At 45.1% G+C, this 12,576-nt stretch overlaps 3 protein-coding genes across 3 annotated transcripts; 1 reads left to right on the forward strand and 2 right to left on the reverse strand.

Moving 5' to 3' along the window:
• Positions 1-206: 206 nt before the first annotated feature.
• On the forward strand, positions 207-2,270 carry LOC130469480 (uncharacterized). The gene is made up of 2 exons (XM_056838820.1): positions 207-916; positions 1,004-2,270. Exons 1-2 carry the CDS (start codon positions 207-209, stop codon positions 2,268-2,270), a joined length of 1,977 nt encoding a protein of 658 aa, XP_056694798.1.
• A 3,822-nt stretch (positions 2,271-6,092) lies between these two features.
• On the reverse strand, positions 6,093-8,368 carry LOC130469481 (uncharacterized). The gene is made up of 4 exons (XM_056838821.1): positions 7,807-8,368; positions 7,457-7,735; positions 6,909-7,366; positions 6,093-6,825 (listed from the first exon to the last, which is right to left on the reverse strand). Exons 1-4 carry the CDS (start codon positions 8,366-8,368, stop codon positions 6,103-6,105), a joined length of 2,022 nt encoding a protein of 673 aa, XP_056694799.1. The 3' UTR covers positions 6,093-6,102.
• Positions 8,369-9,937: 1,569 nt separating this feature from the next.
• On the reverse strand, positions 9,938-12,256 carry LOC110791835 (protein ATAF2-like). Its single transcript, XM_021996592.2, has 3 exons — positions 11,789-12,256; positions 10,714-11,048; positions 9,938-10,561 (listed from the first exon to the last, which is right to left on the reverse strand). The coding sequence occupies exons 1-3, from the start codon at positions 12,105-12,107 to the stop codon at positions 10,202-10,204; spliced, it is 1,014 nt and encodes a 337-aa protein (XP_021852284.2). The 5' UTR covers positions 12,108-12,256; the 3' UTR covers positions 9,938-10,201.
• Between the last annotated feature and the right edge of the window lie 320 nt (positions 12,257-12,576).

Here is a 12,576-nt window from a genome sequence, read left to right on the forward strand (position 1 = left end):
TAGCTATCCGCGGTTTTTTACCTTATTCCTGGGTTTTCCGCGTCAACACTCCTCTGTGTCGTGCCTCATTATTTGTGTCATTGATTCTTTGCTTAGTTAGTGTCGACCCTAGCCGAAAGTCGCCCCCATACGAATTTTGGCATAAACAGTTTGGCGCCGTCTGTGGGGACATTAACTAAGTTTTACACAAAAGCACCCCTCTCACCATGACTACTGGAGAGATGACGATCGCAGAGATGAAGGCGGCTTACGAGAAATCCCAAGCCGAACTAGCCCAAGAGAGGGCATCCAACGAAACCCTCCAGAAAGAGCTCGAATCTGTAAAGAGCAACAAGCACCAGTCCCGCTACAAAGGTGGGAAGCCAAAAAAGCTAACGTTCGAGATGCCCGATGACTTTGAAGACGTGACCGACGATGAGGAGGAAACCCGTGAGGAAGAAGACAAAGAAGCTCCCGATCCGGTGACCCAACGCCTGAACAAGATGGATGCACGCATGACAAAGCACTATTCCCGCCTGATGAAGTTGATGACCAGGTTCCCCGGGGCACCTACACCAGTGGAGACCGAGCCGACCGACGGATATGCCGCGTCGCCGTTCTGCGAAGCGATCGCTAGAGTGACGGTTCCGCACACACTCCGGCTCCCAACCTGGACCACCCTGTACGACGGGACATCCGACCCCTATAGGCACGTCAACTTCTACAAGCAGCGCATGTGGCAGATCGGGATTCCGCACGACCTAGTGGAACCTGTTATGTGCAAATCATTCGGTGGCACCCTCGATGGAGCAGCGTTGGAATGGCTCACGAACGTCCCTCCCAGATCCATCTCCTGTCTGTCCGACCTCATCAACGCCTTCTACCAACAATTCGCCAGCAGTCGCCAGTTAGAAAAACAAACCAGTGATCTCTATCGGTTGGTTCAAGGGCCAACCGAGTCGGTACGCGATTATTTCAACCGTTTTAATTGTGAAAAAATTGGTATAAAAAATTGTGATGTCAGGACTGCTATTGAGGCGTTCAAGAGAGGCCTCATCCCCAATTCGGAGCTATACCGGGAAATAACCAAATACCCCTGTGCAACTTTCGAAGAGGTGCGATCAAGGGCCACCGCCCAGATGCGAATCGAAGACGACGAGGTTATCCGAACAGCATCTCAACGATCGACGGGGGGCAGCAACGACAGAAGATCGTACACCCCAAGGAACAACAATTGGCGACACCAACCGTATGTTCGGCAAAACCAGGTACAAAGTGTCAATCAGTATTATGATACTAACAATGTTTACAGGAACGAGCGGGTCGAACACCCCAACATCTCCGACTACGGCTTCAACGTCGACATTGGAGGTGTGGTGAACGCCCTTCAAAATGTAGGTGGAACAGTCAGATGGCCCCGGAAGAACGACAGACCGGACTCCATGAAGGACATGAGCAAATGGTGCGACTTCCACCGCGACAACGGACACACAACCGAGGAGTGCATCTCCCTCCGAAAGGAAGTCGCATACCTCCTGAAACGGGGGCATCTAAAGGAACTGTTGAGCGACAAGGGAAAAGAAACATTTTCCAAAGAGCAAACCACCCTGCCCGGCCCAGCGACAAGCAGCGAGCGACCAGAACCACCACCGTTCAATAAAGTGGTAAATGTTATTTCCGGTGGTTCAGATATTTGTGGACTAACCTCTTCTGCAGCTAAAAAAATTAACAGGGGAGAATCTGAGACCGTAGAAGAGGGACAAACCGAAGACGAGGTCGCACTACACAGGTCCCTGACCGCAATGGCTATTACTTTCGACGATTCAGATTCTGTAGATACACAGCGAGAGCACCACGACGGGTTGGTAATATCGCTCCCAATAGGAAACGCATTGATCAAAAGGATACTGGTCGACAACGAAAGCTCAGCCAACGTACTGTTCTTGGAAGCACTACAAGAAATGGGATTAGAAGAGAAAAACATAGTAAGGAGATCAACAGTCCTGGTAGGGTTCAGTGGAGAAGCACTACGGACGGTAGGAGAGATATCGCTGCCTACATACGCAGAAGGCGTCAACATGATGACCAAGTTCAACGTCGTCGATTGTCCATCAGCGTACAACGTCATCCTAGGACGACCATGGATCCACAAAATGAAGGCAGTGCCATCAACATATCACCAATCAATCAAATTTCCAACCAAGTGGGGGGTCATGGAAATCAAAGGGCAGCAAAGGGATGCGAAGAAATGTTACGAGACAGCACTGAAACCATCCAAGTCACTCATCTAGCAATTACAGCCAGGGTCGACGTCGGACGACCCCGACGACCAACAAATCGACGAGATAGTACTAGACCAGACAAAGCCAGACCAAGTCATAAGGGTCGGAGCCTCACTGCCTGACAACATCAAAAGTCAGATAGTGTCGTTTCTAAGAGAAAACTCGGACTGTTTCGCTTGGTCACACGAGGACATGACAGGAATTAACCCAGACGTGATTACCCACAAGCTCAACGTCGACCCCAGCTTCAAACCGGTAAAACAGAAACGACGTAAGTTCGCACCCGAAAGGAATAAAATCATAGACGAAGAAGTACAAAACCTGATAGATTCAGGGAAGATCAGAGAGGTCAAATATCCAGACTGGTTAGCAAACGTCGTCGTCGTCAGCAAAAAGAACGGAAAATGGAGAGTATGCATCGACTTCACAGATATCAACAAAGCTTGCCCCAAGGACCCATTCCCTCTGCCGCACATCGACGCCCTGGTCGACGCCACAGCCGGACACGAGCTACTCACATTCATGGACGCCTACTCAGGATACAACCAAATCCTTATGCACCCAGACGACCAGGAAAAAACATCTTTTGTAACGGATAGAGGAATTTATTGTTATAAAGTCATGCCTTTTGGTCTTAAAAATGCAGGTGCGACGTACCAAAGATTAGTCAACAAGATGTTTAAAGACCAACTCGGAGACACAATGGAGGTATACATTGACGACATGCTGGTGAAGTCGAGGAAGGCTGACGATCACGTGGAACACCTACGACAATCCTTCGACATACTAAAAAAGTACGGTATGAAACTTAACCCGACTAAATGTTCTTTCGGAGTGTCCGCAGGAAAATTCTTAGGTTACATCGTCACCCAACGAGGAATCGAGGCCAGCCCCGACCAAGTGCGCGCGATCATCAACATTCAATCCCCGCGGAACATAAAAGAGGTACAACGCTTGACAGGGAGAGTGGCGGCACTAAACCGTTTTATATCGCGGTCGTCGGACAAATGCCGATTATTTTACGACGTCCTACGCAAAAACAAGGGGTTTAACTGGTCCGACGACCACGAAGCAGCCCTGCAGAACCTCAAAAAATACATGATGTCGCCGCCCCTCCTATCCAAGCCAAAAGAAGGAGAAGTCTTACAACTCTATTTAGCCGTTAGCTCGACGGCAGTAAGCGCGGTCCTAGCTCGAGAAGACGAAGCACAACAACTACCCATTTATTACATCAGTAAGTCACTACTGGAAGCAGAGACCAGGTATTCCTCCCTCGAAAAACTCGTCTTAGCACTCGTTACTGCAGCTAAGAAACTAAGGCATTATTTTGAAACTCACCAAATAGTGGTGATGACTAACTATCCAATCAAGTCTGTGATGCGTAGGCCAGAACTGACAGGTCGAATGGAGAAGTGGACAATGGCACTAGGAAGGTTCGACATCAAGTATCAACCAAGGACGGCTGTAAAGTCGCAGGCTCTAGCAGATTTTGTGGCAGACTTCAGCCCCGACTTAGAAAGAATAGCAGACGACGAAGTCAAACTCATCAACAACATAGAAGAAATATGGACACTCTTCGTCGACGGCTCATCTAACTTTCGTGGTGCAGGTTTAGGCGTCGTACTGAAGTCACCACAAGGGGACATGATAGCACAGGCAATCTGCTGCGACTTCAAGGCAACTAACAACGAAGCAGAATACGAGGCGCTAATCGCCGGAATGACATTAGCTATGGAATTAGGGGCAAGCGGAATCAACATCTTCAGTGACTCACAACTAATCGTCAACCAGATTAACGGCGACTACGAAGCTAAAGACCTAAAAATGACCTTGTATCTCGAGAAAGCAAAAGAGTTAACCTCCAAATTCAAACCCTTCTCCATCAAACAAATCCCAAGAGACCTAAACACGCAAGCCGACGCCCTTGCCAATCTAGGATCCGCACTCAGAAAATCACCATTCTCGACCATACCTCTAGTGCACCTACTATCGCCCGCCGTCGAAAAAGACATACCACAAGACGCCAGCCTCGTCCTATCAACCCTAAACACAGACAGTTGGACCAAACCCATCTTCGATTACCTAAAGCACGAAACTCTACCCGACGACAAGCTAGACGCCAGAAAGATACTCTTCAAAGCTTCACGATATGTTATTTTGCAGGACGTACTATTTAAGCGATCAGCAAACGGAATGTTGATGCGATGTGCCGAAGAGATCGAGTGGGAAACGCTATTGAAACAATACCACGAAGGAGAATGCGGAGGACACGAAGGAGGACGAAGCTTATCAACCAGAATCAAAAGAAATGGATACTATTGGCCAACAATGCTTAAGGACGCCATGAGGTACGTATCCAAATGCGACAAGTGCCAACGACACGCAGGTATGACACATAAACCATCCGAATTCTTGCATCCAACCCTAACTCCGTGGCCTTTCATGAAATGGGGGATGGACATCGTTGGCAAATTGCCCGTCGCCCCAGGACAAAAGGTCTTCATGTTAGCCCTAACAGATTATTTTTCCAAGTGGATAGAAGCAGGTGCGTTCCAACAAGTAAGGGACAAAGAGGTATGCTCGTTCATATGGACTAACATAATATGCAGGTTCGGAATACCGTCAGAAATCATCTGCGACAACGGGTCACAATTCATCAGCGACAAGACAAGAGCTTTCTGCAAAACATGGAACATCGAGCTAAAGACGTCGACGCCCAGATACCCCCAAGCAAACGGACAGGCGGAATCCAGCAACAAAACGATCATCGCGTCGCTGAAAAAGCGGTTGGACGACAAGAAGGGGCGATGGGCAGAAGAATTGCCATCCATCCTATGGGCCAACAGGACGACGCCTAGGACGGCGACGGGACAGACTCCCTTCTCACTCGTTTACGGGTGCGAAGCGGTACTTCCCCCTGAAGTGACGCTGCCCAGTGCACGATATGGACTCATGACGCCAGAGCAAAACGACGTAGAACTCAGCGAAAACCTCGACAACACAGAAGATCTCAGGGAAGCAGCATTGATAAGGATGGCGTCACAGCAACAAATCGTGGCAAAGTGCTTCAACAAAAATGTCAAAATGAAAATGTTCAAAGAAGGAGATTGGGTACTGCGCAGAGTATTTCAAAACACGAAGGAATTGAACGCGGGTAAGTTAGCACCAGCTTGGGAAGGACCGTACTTGATCGACAAAATCGTCGGAAAGGGGGCATACAGACTCATTACCAAAGATGGCAAGTCGGTCCCCCGAAGCTGGAACGCCACACATCTTAAACTCTACCATTTTTGAAACCTTGTCGTAACCAATTTTATCAGTCGCCGCATCGTCGTCTTTACTTTTCTTTATCGTTTTATTTTAAAAACCATTACTGACTTAGGCATCGGAGGGCCGTTGGCATCCCCAACGGCCAATCCTCCTAGCGACCCCTGTTTTCTTTTGCAGAGTGCAAGACGCACGGCGAATGACATCCACAAGCAACAACGTACGACTCAGAGCGAGACCGCAAGAGACAACGAAGTAACAACGCAGGTATGATTTTACACATCAGTCGGTTCAATACTTATTACTCGCAAAGCATCTGCTACACGAAACTAAGACATCAAAACGCAACGGGATAACCATAAAGAAACACAAACTTAACACACACGACGCGCGACCCCTAAGGCCACGACTTCCGAAATTTCAAAAACTAAACATTATCCACACACAGCGTCGCCACTACCGACGACAAATAAAAACACAAGTCATCCAAACCACCTCGTCGCCGCCATCGACGACGAGTAAAGAAGTTCACCAACAAAACACAAAAACCAACAGAAAATTCAAAAACTACAAACTAATACATCCCTTCTTCCTGAGTAGAAACCACGACTTCCTGCTCCGGCTCTTGCTCTGGGGGCACGACTGGCACCTCCACCGACGCCACGTCCACCGTCTCGTCTTGAGAAACGACGGCAAGGGCCTCCTCTTCGCACCCAACAGCTAAAACCTCCCCCTCTTGGTCCGGAACAGGCACACTCACCACCAACAAAGCAGCATCCACCTCCGTCGCCTCAGTACTAGCAGTGTCAGCCGTCTTCGCCAACTCCTCCGGATCCACCACGGGCACCGACAGGTCAGCCATGGTACCGCCATTAGCCAGATAGTCATCCACCTCCTTTTGGCACGGCCAAAGGCTAGTCTCCCCAATCAGGCAGGAATACATCATCTGCGCCCGCGTCCTCCATATAGCAAGAGCCTCGACGTCCTTCGCCTCCTCCTGCAGGGCGTCGTACAAGCTCCTCAATCCATCCAATTCCTCTGTCGTCGAGGTCAACTCCTCCTTCACTTTCTCCAGATCTTTAGCCACGTCGGCTAACTGCTTATCCTTACCCTTCAATTGATCACCCTTGGCCTTAATCACCGCAGCAAGATCCACAACCCTCTTCTCAGCAGCTTTCCACTTCGCTTCCCACGATGCGGCCGCCTTCTTCGCCGTCGCCGTCAGCTGCCTTGCATTCGTCACCTCGTCGCACAGCAACGAACACTGCCTACGCACGGCCAAGGCAGCCTGCGACGCCTGCGCAAAGCCAATGCCAAAACAGATTTACACAACATACATCTTTCACAAACAAAAAAGAAAAAAAACTAAGTAAAACTCACCCGCAGACTAAGCTCAGCGGCGTCCGACGCGACAGGAAGAGGATCCACCTCGTGGTATCGTCGATACGTCGTAGGCAAGATCAAGCGATCAGCGAAAGGCCATATGACCGACGCCTCTTCATCACCCAAGAAGCTTGGGGGCAAAGTGATAACCGTATCCTCGACAGGATCCGTCTCGACAGGTCGCTTCTTGGCCGATGAAGTAGACACTTTACTAACGTCGACAGCAGCAGACGACGCCTTGAACGGCTGTGGAGGCGACGACGAAGCAATCGGATGAAAGCCTTCGGCTCCTATGACGACAGGCGTCTCGGCCGATGAACCTATCGCAGAAAACCGAGGTACAACCGTCATACCCCGTCCACCAGAAGTCGAGGACGACCTAAGTCGCTTCCTTGCACGCTCCTGAATCTCACTCTGAGACATCCTCGACACAGGCCGAGACGAAAGAGTATGCTCTACACCCAATACAAAAAATAAAGGTCAAACATTATCCAAAACAAAAACAAAAATATATACAAACCCCGAAATAAACAAACGACAAATACCTGAGTTGTCAGCCATATCACCTACTTCACCTTCGGCGGACGACGAGTTTGCCACTACCTCCTCAAGCAAATCCAACCTTTTCCGACGACGAGTCAGTTGACCTGATCCCTCGTCTATCTCCTCCTCCTCGGCGACGTCGCCTGACCGGTCCACCGCCTGCTCGTCTAAAAACTCTCCGTCGCGACTGAAAGACCTATCCTCGACAGAATAACCCAAGAACTTCCGATACTTATCCTCAGAATCAGCGTTCAACTTAGTCAACGACGACCCCTTGACAACTGCAAAACAAAACCAAGTAAGGCGACGTTCAGTAAAACGACGAGAAACAAAGATAAAACGACACATTTACCTTCCATCGTCCATCCCTCGACCAGAAACCGCCCTTTATTTCCCAGAGAATCTTTGCCTACAAAGACAAAACGACTCTGCCAACCCCTGTCGTTCACACCTAAACCAACACCTAAGTTCGTCTTCCCCTTCTTCGTAACCAAGGTATACCTACAACACTTCTGCAGTGCTAGGTCGTAAGAGTACATCAAATCAGACAGGTCAAACGGCGTACGCCAGTCCGCAGTAACTCCATGCACCACCGTGAAAACCCGCCATATCTGGGGCATCAACTGACCCGGACTCAAATGGAAAACCTCGATAAAGGACCTAACTAGAGGAGTGAAAGGAAATTTGAAGCCAATTGTGAACGGATACTCATACATAACCACATACCCCTCTGGACAATCAAAGGCTTCCTCATCCGAGCCGGGAATCTTCACTTCCGCCGACGGCGGCAAACCAGCAAGTTCAACAAAAGCCGCCGGATCCGCCACAGTAGAATATATCGGGTTAAGGGACTTAACCCGAGTGGAACCCGACTCCCCCTTTCCTCTCGCTACAACCGACTTAGATCTACCCATCTCACTTACAAAAATCTACAAGGAAATCGAAAAAGAAAGCAAATTTTACCTGAAAATCAAACAAACTCAGTGCGAAAATCGACTTCGCTTTCTCTCTCCTGCTTTCAGATCTAGAAATTTTTCGAAAAACTTGGTGTGAAGAACTTTATTGCATGTCGTGAATTGGTATTTATTACTCTAGAATTTTGAACGGTTTTATCCCACGAACTAGGCAGTTGAAGACGGTTTTTTAATTTGAATTGTTTCTTTTGCTTTGTGTGACTACGCAAATTCACAATTGGGGGCAAACTGTTATCCCACTTTTTGGACTAACGACATAACCGTTCTAACGTTTGGTCGTGTCGTGTCAGCCAGGTCATATCGTGTCGCAGGTAAACACAGCTCCAGGGAGATACGTCCGACGTCGCATCATACAACGAGGTACAGCCGACGAAAGACAGGCGACAAAGTACAAGCAACTAAGACGCGTCCTCGAGAAACGGGCTGATAAGTTGACCTAAAGCCCATGATAGGCAGCGCCGTCAAGCTAGCAAGAACGAGTCCAAGACTCACGCGAGAAGCGCGGAAGCAGTTGAAGGCTGAAGAGACGTGTGATGAAGATTCTCCTAACTTTGTGGGATTTTCTCAACCGATTAGACCGTTGAGAATACCCTATAAAAAGACGAAGATAATGATAAGCAAGCCACGTTCACTCAAGCCTCGAAACTCTTAAGTCATAAACTATTTCATCATTCATTATTGTACTTGAGATCTTAATTATCGATTCTCAGAAGAAAAAGCATAAACAATCATATAGAATACTTAGTGGATTGATAGCCTCATAGCTATCCGCGGTTTTTTACCTTATTCCTGGGTTTTCCGCGTCAACACTCCTCTGTGTCGTGCCTCATTATTTGTGTCATTGATTCTTTGCTTAGTTAGTGTCGACCCTAGCCGAAAGTCGCCCCCATACGAATTTTGGCATAAACAACCATAAAAGTCAAATTTTATTCTTTTAAACGTCTAATCCCTAACACACACACACACACACACACCCCCCCTTCTCCTATAGGCTGAGTAACAATATTCCACGAAGTACGCGCTATATATACCTAGTTCTATCCACTTTATTCCATAAGATTTTTCTCGTTCCTTTTTCAATACTATTGATCATTGTTATTGGAAGAATGAAGGTTTGCATTTGGTAAAGAGGATAAGTATTGAGCACATATTTAATAAGAGTGCAACGGCCAACCATATTCTCAATTTTGACTGTCAGCCCCTAATTCTTTTGAAACTTTTATCCAGAAGGCCCATGAAGTCATTGATTCCCAACATTAAAGCTAGGAAATTGGGGGTTTGTTTTTAAAAAATTAATCGAGAGGAGAGAGATAGTTTCAGAAGGGGTGCAAGTTTGTCTTTATTAAAACAAGCAAGAACGATACATTTTTTTTCTACTTACCGTTTTACCGTTAATGTGGCGTATTAATCATGAGCCGTTAAATTTTTTCTATCCAACGGTTGACAATTTTTTCATCCTACTCATTATAAGGATCTCTCATAATAGGGCCCGCTTGACAAAACAAGTAAAGCTAAAATTAAGGAAAGCATAATTTCCCAATGATCCACTAACTAATAAAATCAGAAAACTATCCCATGACTTAGTGTAAACCACTAAATTATTGACTACTCTGACAAAGAAAATATTATTCAACTAATTTTATCATTAATCTAACAATCTACGTCCTGAATCCATTATGAATCGCGATGATGATGCAAATAAGTTGGTAGAACCCGACATCGGTAGTAATTGTTGTGACGGTACTACACCATTATTAAAGCTTGAAATTGATGTCAATCAAGATGATCATAACAACCATATGAATCTGTTTCGGTGGTGGAGTTTGCGCTATCATAGGAGCTGGTGTTGTAGTCAGAGTCTTGGTTGCTATGGTTCATTTCAATTTCGTCTGCTTTCACTTTGGCTTTGCCCTTGCCCTTGCCCTTGCCTTTGTCCTTGGCAGCTGAGTTGTTTACTCTTGGTGTCTTATTTCGTGTCGCAGCTTTCTTCTTTTTAACTTGTCCTGCTTTCCGGCTGCTTTCTGGCTGATTTCCGGCTGCATCCATGTCTGTAACTTTTACTGTTTTTTTATTTGCTGGCTTCTTTCGGGCTGCTTCCTTCTTGAAATAGATTTTGCATAGCACAGTATCCAACTACGTTACCCCAAAAAAGAAAAGAGTACAAAAATATTATTACTCTAACTTAATTATAAACAGAAACTAGGGTTATTTCTAAATTATTGAAATAATAATTAAAGTATAATTAAATTCAAATTAGAAAAATATGTACATAGTTACATACGTACCCTCATACTGGTAGGTGCATGTCTTTTCCTCTTTAGTTCTTCGGTTTTGGCTTTGGAGGATTCAGCTTGAACTAGGGTTTGATATTCATGCATCATCCACTCTGTCTTCTTCTGATTTTTATCTGACTGTCTTCCTTCGTAATACTTCAAATGCTTTCGGAGTCCGATCACTTTATTCTCATCAATGTCATCCGTGATTTTTTTATCAGTTCCGGTACATCTCCAATATCCATTATTACCGGCATTCCGGGCTGCACGATTTCCATACATGTACTTCTTTTCCCTTGTAGTGAAGAAATACCATACATCATCCTTTCCTTGTGGTTGGTAATCTTCTGCAGGTTTAAATTACAAACACAAACTTAATAATGTTTAAATAATTGCAAAAATCAATTTATAACTACAAATATAAGTTCCGGGAAATATTAATAAGTTCACATGCATAAGATAAATGTAGAAATAAATAAGTGAATGAAAGAACGAGCTGACCCTCAATCTGATAATCTACACAAACTTCAAATTAAAACAAACTTCAAATGCTAGGATAATCTACACAAATATTCATCAACAATACGATCAACATGCACGTGTGTCGTCTAACAAAAACCAAATAAGCTAGTTCACGTCAGAGCTAAAAAAAAAAAAACACAAAAGATGAATATAACATGAATTCATAATTAATACGGAGTATTCATAATTTAATCAAGAACTGCACCCATGCAAGAAACAAAACGGAGAGTAAGAATATAAAAAATTCAAATGCTAGCTAGCTAGGATAATCAATCTACACAATATTCATCAACAATTCAACATGCACGTGTGTCGTCTAACAAAAACCAAATAAGCTAGTTCACGTCAGAATAAAAAGAAAAAACACAAAAGATGAATACATGAATTCATAATACGGAGTTTTCATAATTTAATCAAGAAAATCAAGAACTGCACCCATGCAAGAAACAAAACAAAGAGTAAGAAAATCAAGAATTGTACCCAACCTAGAAACAATAATAAACGGAGAGTATATGATTTAATTTACATGCGTACTGGATTATGTTAATCGCGTAATTAAACGTACCAGAGAGCTTTCGAGGATGGTGGTCGTAGATGTTAACTTCTTTTATGGGACTAGAGCGCAAGTCATTGCCGTTGATCTTGTACTCGAGGTAGTATTTAATGAGTTCATGATCATAGGGATCAAATCTGAAACCTGGATAAGGCAGTGGTACTGGTGGTTGTTGCGGTGGTTGTGGTGGTTGTTGCGGTGGTTGTGGTGGTTGTACTTGTGGTTGTTGCGGTTGCTGTGGTGGTAGTGGTGGTGGCTGTGGTTGTCGTCGTCGTCGCCGTCGCTGGTGTTGTTGTCGTTCATTGTTCGCACTAATTTGTTTATCCGCCATGGTAGGATTAGAGAGAGAAAGAACGAGGGAATTTAAAAGATTAGAGAGAGAAAGAACGGGGGAAATAATTTGTTGATCAAAATGTATTGATGAGGCAAATGCTACAAATAATTCTGATTTACACTACTTAGTCTTCAGGTGTTTGACTTATATATATAACAGTTCAAGTAAATCCTTTGACAGAAGTAATAGTAGTGAGATATATAATTTTGGAAGGTTTTTGAGTGGCTACAACAAAATGGTAGCCACCACAATGCATTAAATATGAGCCCTTCATCATTGTTGACTTATCTTGGCCATTGAATATGTTGACTTCATATTAAAATTTATAATTTTTTACCCAAAAAAACCTTTCATTATCCTTCCATATTGAATTTTTTTTATTTTCTCTCTTAATAACTTCCCCGTATTCATGTAAAAGAAAATTAAAATAATAAAAAAGTAAAACTACTTCTTGTTCTCCAATGGA

The sequence above is a fragment of the Spinacia oleracea genome, chromosome 3 (assembly GCF_020520425.1).
Source record: "Spinacia oleracea cultivar Varoflay chromosome 3, BTI_SOV_V1, whole genome shotgun sequence".
Lineage (NCBI taxonomy): Eukaryota > Viridiplantae > Streptophyta > Magnoliopsida > Caryophyllales > Amaranthaceae > Spinacia > Spinacia oleracea.